This window comes from Elaeis guineensis, chromosome 14 (genome assembly GCF_000442705.2).
Source record: "Elaeis guineensis isolate ETL-2024a chromosome 14, EG11, whole genome shotgun sequence".
NCBI classification, from domain to species: domain Eukaryota; kingdom Viridiplantae; phylum Streptophyta; class Magnoliopsida; order Arecales; family Arecaceae; genus Elaeis; species Elaeis guineensis.
Window position 1 is genome coordinate 65,683,933 of NC_026006.2, and position 12,151 is coordinate 65,696,083.

The 12,151-nt window shown below is 37.2% G+C and overlaps 1 protein-coding gene across 1 annotated transcript; it reads left to right on the forward strand.

Moving 5' to 3' along the window:
- Positions 1-7,730: 7,730 nt before the first annotated feature.
- Positions 7,731-8,558, forward strand: LOC140853663 (uncharacterized). Its single transcript, XM_073248313.1, has 3 exons — positions 7,731-7,862; positions 7,957-8,040; positions 8,121-8,558. Exons 1-3 carry the CDS (start codon positions 7,851-7,853, stop codon positions 8,556-8,558), a joined length of 534 nt encoding a protein of 177 aa, XP_073104414.1. The 5' UTR covers positions 7,731-7,850.
- Positions 8,559-12,151: the final 3,593 nt, after the last annotated feature.

Sequence of the window (12,151 nt, forward strand, 5' to 3'; positions counted from 1 at the left end):
GCTACATTGACTTCTATAGCAAGAACAGAAAATTGTATTGGTTGTGAGCTTCATTTTTGCCAAACGTATATCAAGATATTCTAGCAATACAAATAATATGAAGATAATCAGGATTATATAGGCTGAGTTGTTCAATGGGTTTGTTTTGATTGGTCTTGGACTTGTTTCAACCTCCTAAATTGGCCAGAATAACCTACGCGCATTGTACATATTGTAGATAAGAACTCGGCCCATCACGTGAGGTATTGTCCGACTCGGCCCATCATGTGAGGTATTGTCTGCTTTGATCCATGGGCCTCACATTGTATATATTGCGGACAAGGGTTCGATCCATCACGTGATGTATTGTCCGCTCTGATCTATGGGCCTCACATTGTATATGTTGCGGACAAGGGTTCGGTCCATCATGTGATGTATTGTCCGCTCTGATCTATGTGCCTCACGGTTTTACTCTTTAAAAGATGTCCCATGTGAAAAGAATTTTTTCCTCCTTATAAGCGCGAGTCTCCTTTGAATCATAACCGATGTGAGACTATCCGTACCCTCCACATAATTAAAACTATAACAGAGCCCCCAGTCAAGGAGGACTCCGATGTGTACAGTCCGAAAAGCCCCACAGTCAGTCGAGATGAATCTCAACCCCTATCTGATGTGCCATTATTGCGGAAAAGGGCTTGGCCCGTCACGTGAGGTATTGTCCGCTCTGGCCCATGAGCCTCACAGTTTTGTCCTTTAAAAATTACCTCACGTGGGAACAATTTTTTTCTCCTTATAAGTATGAGTTCCTCTTAACTTACAACCGATGTGGGACTATTGGTACCCTCCACATTATTAGAACCACAATAGTATATATACGATAATTTGGGAATAATTGCTAACTCATCGTTCCCAAAGTTTAGACCGTTAAAGAAGGGATGAACAATAAAAATAAGGCCTTAACAACTCAACCCAAACCACACACATTAAAGCATAAATAAATCAAGAATGACTAAAGAAAAGAATGAGTTATAAAATCAAATAAAATAAAATAAAAAACTCAACCAGGAGTGAGAAGAAAGAACTAAAAAAAATAAATAAGGCCTAAGTAGAATTTGATTCCATAATCTTGGATTTTGATATTATTTCAATGATCCCTCTTAAAATTAATTATTTTCTTTGATTGTATTAATTAAAAAAAACTAAATATCAAAAAAAATGATTGGAAAAAAACTTGACAAGAATCTCGGAGAATGCGTAATATGCAACTAGACTGCAGAGACGGTGGATTATCTTTTTTTTTGTGTTTCAACTTTTTTTTATTTATTTGAAAAGTGGTGCGTCTGGCTCTTTTAGTTATCTTCATCTTGATTGGTTTCAAAGAAATTTTCAGAAAGAAGTTCAACTAGTTCATTGTTCTTATCCTTCCCACAGCTATTTGCGTGGGTGTGCTAAAAAGAATAGAATTTTAAGATTTTTCAAAATAAACATTCATCTATCACTATAAAAAATTTAATTTTTTACGATGAAATTTTAGCGACAAAATATATTTCATCGCAAAAAATTAAGCTTTTGCAACGAAATTTAAATTTCGTCCTCAAAAATTAGGTATTTGCGACGAAAAAAATTGCGTTGCAAAAAGTTATATCTTTTGCAACGAAATTTTTATTTTTGTTGCTAGAAGTTGATTTTTAGTGACGAAAATTTTTTTTTGTTGTAAAAAATAATTTTTTGACGATGAAATATTTTTTTTCGTAGTTAAAAAATTATTTTTTGCGACAAAAAAAAATTATCGCCAAAAAATCATATTTTTTACGACGAAATTGATATTTCGTTGCTAAAAAGAAAGGCTTTTGCGATCAATTTTATTTATATTTAGCGACGAAACTATTACGTCGCTAAATTTTATTTTATTAAAAAATTTTTGAATATTTTACGATGAAAATTTAAATTTCATTGCTAGAATTGATGTTTAGCGACGAAAATTTTTTCATCGCAAAAAAATATTTTTTTTGGCGACGGAAAAATTTTTTGTTGCTAAATTTTTTTTTTTGTGACGAAAATAATTATGTCGCAAAAAATTTGATTTTATGCGATGAAATATTTGTTTCGTTGCAAGAAACTTGATTTTACGATCATTTGCGATGAAATTAAATTTTCGTTGCCAAAAATTAATTTTTTGCGACGAAAATATTTTTGTTGCAAAAAATATATTTTTTTGCGACAGAATATTTATTTTTAGCAGCGAATGTATTTCGTCGCTAAATATTTTTAATTAAAAAAAAAAACCTTTGATATTCTGCCCTAATTGAAAATAACCCTGATTTCTTCCTCCCCGATCTCCGACGACAGTCCTCCTTCCCCGGTCATCGGTCGTCCTTTCCGGTAAGTCCTCTCCCTCCCCGCCACCATCCTCTCTCTCTCTCCCTCCCCACCGCTGTCGAGCCCTCCCTCCCCGCCACCGTCGCCGCTCGAGCCCGCCCCCCGTCGCTGATCGAGCCCCCTTCCCAGCGCGCCGGCCATCTCCCTCCCGCCTCGCCACCCTCTCCTCCGCGCACCGAATCCTTCCTCTTCTCTGCCTCCTTCCCTCCGGTTCCCTCCAATCCCTCGAAAACCTAACCCTCCAATCCATAAAACGAAGGTGGTGGCCACCTCTCCTCCCTCCCTTTCCTCCTCCTTCCATACTTTCCTCCTATTCTTCCTCGCCGGCCGCCGTCGAAATGACTACCTCCTCCTCTTCTCCTCTATCCTTCATGGCGGAGTACCTGATGGATCGTCTGGGCTTCCAAGGATAAGGCCCTCGTCGCCTCCAAATCCCTCCTCCACATCACCACCCCCGACAAGCCTGACGCCGTCCTCGCCTTCCTCCGCCGCCACGCCGGCCTCTCCCCCCGCCAGCTCCACGCCTTCGTCCGCCGCCGCCCTACTGTCCTCGCCACCAACGTCCCCTCCAATCTCCTCCCCAAGCTCAAGCTCCTCGAGCGCCTCCTACCCTCTCCCGTCCCCCGCCGCCGCCTGCCGCTTCGGCCTCCAATCCCCCGCCGCCGCCTACAGCTTCGGCCTCCCGTCCCCCGCCGCCGCAGCGCCATCCATCCCCTGTCTCTCTCCCTCATTTTCTTTCTCAGTCTCTTACCTGAGAAAGAGTTGAAGGTCGATCCCTTACCTGGCTTGTCTGGTTTCGTAGGGCCGCTGCCGCCGCCGCCGCCGGGCCGCCACCGCCGGTTGCCGTCACTGTCACCATCACTGCTCACGGAAGAGTTGAAGGTGAGGACCATTTTTTTAATTTATATATTTTTTTTAATTTTTTTTAATAAATTTTAGCCATTAAAAATAATTATTTATTATTTTAGTAATTAGATATAATGTTAGATATAATTATTTGTTTGATATAATTAATTTTAATCATGATTTAAAAATATTTTAAAATAATTTTTTAATAATAATAATATATTAATTGTAGCATAACAAATTTATAAGCCTTAGAATTTTCGTTCGAGGATAGCGTGCATAAACCAATATTTTTTTTTATGAAAAAAATATTGATGCTTTACACACTATTCTCGAATTGTCCTCGTGGACAGTTTGGGCACGTGAATGAATTTAATATTGCAACACATGTGCTTCTATATCGCAGAGTTTTGTCGGTATTTTCGATCATGTTCTCTGGATACATAGCACAATTTTAATGCTTGTGTATCTGGAGAACTGCGTCGAAATGCTGTCGAAATTTTTTTGGTATACAAGACATATATTGCAATATTAAATTCTTACGTTCCTGAATAGAATAGGACCATCACCCTATAGGTAGGAGATATAAAGCGTTAGTCAACTATTATTACATAAAATTGATTGTATAGTTTGCATCATAAATATGTAGGTATGGATCATGGTTGGATATCTTTGCGTGATAAGTTCTGTCCCGAGTATATTACGGGTGTGACGACTTTTATGAATGTGACGTCCAATCATACTAGAGAAGATGGGAAAGCTCGTTGTCCATATCGTCGATGTAGAAATTTATTTTGGTGTACCTTATTGGACATTCAGAATCATTTATACGAACACGGTATAGATGTGACTTACAAGAGATGGACTTGTCATGGTGAAGATTTGCCGACTAGCTCGAACATGTTGTCCAGGAGTCCCATAAATCCATCGTCAGTCGGTGGATCATGCAGTCGTGAAAGACAAACACTTGGTGAAGAAGATAGAGAAATTTTAGAGGATCTTCATCCGGAATTATTTGAAGTAAATGTAGAAGCGAGAGCAGAACATCAGCATTCCATTCCGAGACAAGAAGCTGAAGAGGACAGTAATATATTTATAAATGATAGATTCGAGCGTCTATTAAGAGATGCACAAAGTGATGTTTATCCTGGTTGTAAGAAGTACTCTCTGTTGTCCGCCGTAATAAAGTTATTATACATGAAGACACTTGGTAAGTGGTCAAACAACTCGTTTAATTGGTTGCTCAAATTTTTGAAGGACTTACTGCCAGAGGGAGAGTTACTTCCGTCAAGTCATTATGAAGCCAAAAAATTATTGAAAGGACTCGGTTTGGGAGTCGATGACTTGGGCCTACGCTGTGAAAAGATACATGCATGTCCGAATGATTGTGTTCTATTTCGGAAGGATAAACAAGATCTACAAGCATGTCCAATTTGTCATTCAAGCAGATGGAAAGAAAGTCGTGGTAAGGATAAGAAGAAAAAGAAAATACCATGCAAGATTTTGCGGTACTTTCCGATTACACCATGATTGCGTCGATTGTTCATGTCGAGGCATACTGCTTGTGACATGCGATGGCATAAGGAGGTAAATAATATGGACGATGATGTCATGAGACATCCATCAGATGGAGATGCATGGAAATATTTTGATCGTGAACATCCATGGTTTGCAGCTGATTCACGAAATGTCAGGCTAGGGTTGGCAACAGACGGATTTAATCCATATGGTAATCTTAGTACTGCTTATAGTATGTGGCCTGTTATGGTATTTCCTTATAATTTACCATCATGGAAGTGCATGAAATCACCTTTTAATCTATTGGCCTTGTTGATCTGGAAACTTATTTTCGGGACTTATGTGCGAAGACATTGAGACGAAGTCAGATCGACATATTGGAGAAGAAGATTATCATTACTCTCTGTAAGCTCGAGATGATATTCCCTCCCGTCTTCTTTGATATCATGGTGTATCTTTCTGTTCATCTTCCACATGAGGCTAGATTGGGTGGGCCAGTACATACAAGATGGATGTACTCAATTGAAAGGTAATTGCATGATATTGTAATATTTATTATTCATTATTGTATTCTTATTATATGTGATATCAATTGATAATTTATTGAATAGGGAGATGCGTGAATACAAGAGTGCCGTCACTAACAAAGCACGGCCTGAAGGTTCAATAGCAGAGGCACATGTTATGAATGAATGTCTGACGTTCTGCTCTATGTACCTTCGACGAGTGGAGACCAAATTTACAAGGCCACAACGGAATATCGATGTTGACGAGATTTTGACCGATGGATTGTCCGTGTTCTCCAATGTTGCCCGACCATATGGTAAAAAAGATTTTCGAATGTTGACACCACAAGAAACGGATGACATGCATTGGTATGTGCTAAACAATTGCGAGGAGGTAGAAGCGTACATGATGTGAGTATATACATTTAATTTTTATTTGTTGATATATCAATGAATGTATGTGGACTCTAAATTAAAATATACATGGGATTACTGTATCACTTCAGAGAACACGAAAGTGAGCTCAGAAGAAGTAATCCTACATTAGCAGCGGCACGACATAGGAATCAATTCGCATCATGGTTTGACGAACGGGTAAGTTATGTTCATGTTCATCCATAATTAAAAGTTTGTATATATAGTATTTTTTTTGTCAAATTTAACCTGCTTATTATTCTTTTAATTGTAGATAGCTCAGCTACGTATAGACAATCCTAACTGTATCAGTAATGACTTAGCTGCACTTGCATGAAAACCTGACAGACGTGTATCAGTATATTCAGCATGCATAGTCAATGGTGTGCGATTCTTAACGGAAGATAGCGATCGCGATCGAACCACACAGAATTGTGGAATAAGCGTGGAGGGCGAGCACAAGGGTGAAATAATAGATTTTTTTGGTGTTCTGCATGAGGTTATGGAGTTGAGATATAGTGGTCTTCGACGGATTGTGTTATTCAAGTGTCGATGGTATGACTTAGGATGACATAGGCCAATTGTTATAGATCCTCAACTCGTCAGTGTCCACACTGGTCATGTATGGTATGAAAGTGATCCTTATATTTTTGCAAAGCAAGCAAGACTAGTGTGGTATATTGATGATAACAAAATGAAAGAGCCTTGGCGAGTTGCAATAAGGGCTCAGCATAGGCATTTGTTTGATCCTACACTTTTCACATGCCCGAACGATGAACATCTTGAGAATGAAGTCTGTGCAATTATTGAAAATGAAGCATATCAAATGCAAGCACCAGATAACATATTAGTGCCAGATGATACGATTGACATAGGACAATTACAAAGAGACGACTATGAACCTGAGGATGTTTCTGTTGTTGGATCGTCGATAAGGGCACGGACACGAGCACGATCCAATAATGACTTCATTAACGACGATGATGATAGCACTTCAAGGTCGAAGTCTTCTATGACTCCCATCGAAGATGACTATATGGACACGAGTTCAGAATCTGAGAACAATAATTAATATGAATAAGTAATTCAATTTATTTTTTTTTTGTTATATCATGTAATACTTGAGTTTTTTTGATTACATACTGATTTAAATTATTTTAATCATTGCAGCATCATGACTGGTCCTGGACGTAGACATTCACGGGGTAGGCAGCAGGCTCCGCTTGATGATACACATCCTCACTTTAGCATTTTGCATGATGAGTCAGAGGATTTAGATAAGACTCAGTTGTCCGAGTCCACAGAGCAGACTAGTGCTCAGCCAGAGCTTGCCCAGCCGGAGGCCATGGTATCGCAGCATCATCTCCTTACAGGTACATCTCTATCAATTTATAAACCATATATTTTTTTTTGTTATATGCATTTAGTGATACATGATATATGTTCATTTCATCAATTTTTACATGTAGGAACACAGCATCGACGTGCAGTGCGTGGTCTTAGTAGGGGTCTTGTTTTGGAAAAATATGTGCATACACACAATGAAAAACTGAAGATACAGATATTTCGAGATCATCCGGTTGGCACAGAGGCTAGTATCATCGCAAATGAGATCAGTTTGTATATGTGAAATCATTTTCCGTGGGCTGCTGAAAGTTTCAAGCATGTAGCTCCTCGATACCGTGATGCTCTAGTCTCTCACATCAAGGTAAGAATTAAATTTGGATGTCTTGCATATCATTACATGATCCATATTATTTTTGGTTATATAAATAAATTTTTTATTATATGAATAATTTCATGTATTTGCTTTTTGGTATGATTACTGTGTAGGATAATATTGACTTCGAGGATTGCACTGACGAAGAAGTGATGGCATGTATTCTCAAAATGGCTGCAAATAGATACAAAGATCGGCGATGTAGGCTTCATAAATACTGCAATGAGCTGCAGGCGAAGGGGATTGATCCTGTGACCCAGCCATACAGAAATTGGGCTGGGTCTAGTGACGATTGGCGGTGATTATGTGAGCATTTTGGAAGTGAGGCATTTCAGGTATGTCTAGTGTTCCAAGTTTTTTTAATTTTATTATGTCCTTTATTGGTTATAATTGTATGTATTTTGTAGCGACGATCGGAGGCGAATAAGGTGAATAGGAGCAAGATTGATTCTATTCACACGCAAGGAAGTGCCTCTTTTGCACAGGGAATGAAGAGGATGGTATGTAACTACATTTGCAATCATACTTTGTAACTTTTTATTAAATATTTATATTATTTTGATATCTTTTTTTTCTTTTTTTTTGTTTGAACAGGGACTATCCGGAGTCGACGCCTATGCTAAATTCTATCAAAACAAGAGTGGCGAGTTCGTGACCGAGGAGGCGAGGCAGCGTCATGTAAGTATCATTACTCTACATTTTGAATACTTTTAAAGAGTTTGAAAAAAATTTATGATTTTATTTGGTTTATTGTGAAGGAAAAAATGTTAGAATTGAGAGAGCAGGCGACGAGGGAGGTAGGATCTGACGGTGATACTGGATCGCAGCAGGTTTGTTTGATGACAGATGATACGATTTTGGATACCGTCCTCGGGCGGCAGCTAGGATCTGGTCATAGCATGCGGTCCAAAAAATCACGCAGTTCGTCATCCGACCGGTCTGATGATGCATCGGTGCCAGAGGCAGTTAGGACATCCATGAGCATGATGCAAGATCAGATTAGTTACTGGATGAATCGTAGTCAGACGCTCGAGAGGATCGTAGCTGCGGTGGCGGGATGGCTCGGTATTGATGCTTCTGAGTTAGCACCTCTACAGTCACATGATGCCGCCTCTGTACCACCATCGCGACACATATCGGGTCAGGGATCGACGCCTGGAGAAGGGAACGAGGCCAACGAGTCAGATCATACTTAGTTTGTACTTATTTTAAATTTAAAATGGTGTATGGACTTATATTTTTATATATGACAAAGATGGTTATGAAATTTTTTGATACTTAAAATTGGTCTTTTGACTTAGAATATTTTTATTGTGTTAACATACTGTTTATTTAAAATATGTTTGATCAGATAATTTGTATTTGAGCAGGTTTTTTTGAAAAATAAATAAAAATTTTATTTTTTATCCAAAATTTATTTTAGCGACTAAATATTAATTTCGTCGCAAAAAAATTTGTGAACCCAAAAAAGTAAAACTTTTATTATTCATTGCGATGAAATTTTTTATTTCGTTGCTATTTTTGTGATGAAAAAATAGTTTCGTCGCTAAAAATTATAACTTTTTGCGACGAAATTTTTATTTCATCGTAATTATGGTGATAAATTTTTTTATTTCGTCGCCCTTCTAGCGACGAAATTATTATTTCGTCACCATTATAGCGACGAAATTTTTTTTTCGTCGTAATTATAGCAACGAATATTTTTTTCGTCGCAATTATTGCGACGAAATTATTTCGTTGCTATTTTTGCGACAAAAAAATAGTTTCGTCACGAAAAATTATACCTTTTTACGACAAAATTTTTATTTCATCGCAATTATGGTGACGTATTTTTTATTTCGTTGCAATTATGGCGATGAATTTTTTTATTTCGTCGGCCTTTTAGCGACGAAATTTTTATTTCGTCGCTATTTTAGCGACGAAATTTTTTTTTCGTCACAATTATAGCAATGAACATTTTTTTCGTCGCAATTATTGCGACGAAATTTTTGCGACGAATTTCATTTTCGTTGTAAAAAATAAGAAAATATTTTTTTTAATCAAAATATTTAGCGATGAAATTATTTTTCGTTGCAATTTTAGCGATGAAAATTTAAGCTCTTGCGACAAAATATTTTCGTCGCTAATACAGCACATAACTTCGTCGTCTGGGTTTACTATTTTTTGCGACGAAATAAAATATTTTTGTCGCTAAGGTCTTTTGCTACGAGGCTTTCTCTACAAATTTTTAGCGACGATATATTTCATCGCAAATATGTTTAGCGACGAAAATATGATTTTTAGCGATGAAAAAATTTCATCGCAAAAAATCAGATTTCTTGTAGTGTTATATTGCAGCTGTAGTATTAGTGTAATAACTCAGATTTAAAAATAATAATAATAAAAAAGAAGAGAACGAAAGAGGACTCCTGATAGAGTCCGTCTTCCCTCTTTGAATCAGAATGGGATTGGGACTCTAGGAGCCCTAGATCCCATCTATAAATTCCCTCTTCTTTATCTTAAGCAAGCTATGAAAACATCAGGCTTCCTCTCTCTTCTTTCTCCCTCTTTTCTTTCGATGGAGTCATTGATTGCCTTCACCATGCCCATCGAAAATCAAGACCGGAGATGCCACCGAAACCAAGGTAAGATCCCAATCCTTCCTTTTCTCTCTCTTGCTCATCTTCTCACAACCCTAGATCTCACCGCCGGCCATCAATTTTGCTGGAAATAAATTCCAAAGAAGATCCCCTATTTTCTCCATATTACCTTATTTTTTTTCTTTCCGTCACTGTTTGCTGTCGTCGGTCACCAGACCCGATCTCTCGACGTCGTCGGGGACTGCTCCACCGGTCGGAGTGGTGGTCAGTTGGGGGGAGGCCCTTAGTTCGGGAACAAGGGGGAGGAAGGACCTCCCCTGTTCCGTGAAGAAGAGAACCACACAGGTCCTCTGCTCCCGTGAAAAGAAAAGAAAAAGGAAAAAAAAAGAAAAGAAAAAGGAAAAAGAAAAAAAAAAAAAAGAAAAAGAAAATAATAATAATATATATATATATATATGTGAGAGAAAGTTTCTCTCATCTCTCTCTTAAGTCTTTCTCTCTCTAGAATTGAACTTCCTCTATCTACATTCTCTCTCCATTTTCTCTCTCTAGATTCTCTCTATTTTCTCTCTCTAAATTTTTTTTTCTTTTTATGGATTTTGTCTCTCTAGAGTCTTTCTCATTCTTTGATTTCATCACAGACCGTAGGATAAACTTGAGATGAAAATAATATAATTTGAGATTGCTCCAAAATTCATACGGTAGATCTGATCCCAATCCGATCCTATTCGAAATTTGTAACACTTGATTCATATTAAGTCACCCTGATAGGACCTCTGATGATCTCGACCATGATTACCTCATCTGAAGGATACGAAGATTCTTTCTCTACTTTCTCTCTCTAGAATTTTCTCTCTCTTCATGAATTTTCTCTCTCTATAAGTTTTATGGATCAGTGGAGGATCCAGATACTTAGATAAATCCTAATTTTTATTAATTCTAAGAGAGATCCTCGATTTATGTTATTAGGATCGATTATCGATAATTTTTCTATATGTGATTTTTATATTGATCAGGGTCATGAAGAGATGATTGTCTGCATATGATATCAAGTGGAATATTTTGTTAAAAAAAATTCATAAATCAAAGAAGAACATTGATTTCTGTGTTTGGATCAGTCACCGGTAAAGGTAAGAATTCCTGTACATGATCATCATTATATATGTTATTTTATCGTTGGTTTTATCTCATTGATTTTGCATCGTTGGATTTGAGATCGATGAATTTGTTATATCTGAGATATTGTTATTTATTTATGTGATTTTGAGTATGAGTATGTTATATCAATACATATGTATCAGCGATTGATGGCATGATTATATGGGTATGACATATTTATTACACTGTAAAAATTTGAATTGATTAATATTATACGTCCATGAATAAAATAAAAAGAAAGAGAAATATGGTTTGGACTAACGTTGTCATGTGGAATAGCCTGCCAGGAGCTTATGCCTGGGACAGCCCCCACAGGCTTATGTGTGGAAGAATTTGATCCGAGAAAGATCATGAATGATTTGATCCGAGAAAGATCATGGCCACTTTGATCTGAAAAAGATCATAAATATTTCGATCCGATGAAGATCACAGAAATCGATCCGAATAAAAGATCGTCGCATGATCCTGGTAGTCCAAAGCCAAAGCCAAAAAAAAAAGAAAAAGATTAAAGATGATGTGATAATAAAAGAAAATAGAAAGATAAGACATGAAACAATCGTTGAATAAAATTATTTCACTTATTTAACATATGATGATGCATCTCTTTTGATAAAACAGATAATGTATAAATGTTTGCAGTATTCTGGATAGTGAACATCGACTTTTATGTGTTATTGCTTATCTTTATTTTCATATTATATTATTATATTGGTGTGATATGAGAATTCTTACTGGGCTGTAAAACTCACACCCCTTCATTTTTCTTTTCTTCTCAGAGTTACAGGACGTTCATGATTGGCTATGGCTTAGATTTATGGGTGAGCAGATGGATAGATAGAGTATCATAGTACCTGATCAGAGGATTGAAGAAATTTAATTTATAATTATGCAAGATTTTACGAATTATTATTGAAAATAATTGTTATGGATGTTAAGAATTGTAATGATTTATTTTGGCCTTGCATATTCTTTAGGGCTTGCTCTAAGGAGTGTGCGGCCATCACGTATCCAATCCGAGTGTTGGGTTTGGGGCGTGACAATTAGAACGACTT

Coding starts and splice junctions, on each gene's coding strand:
- LOC140853663 (XM_073248313.1), top strand. Junction 8,041..8,120: donor AGGAGGCGAGGCAGCGTCAT/GTAAGTATCATT, acceptor TTTATTGTGAAG/GAAAAAATGTTAGAATTGAG.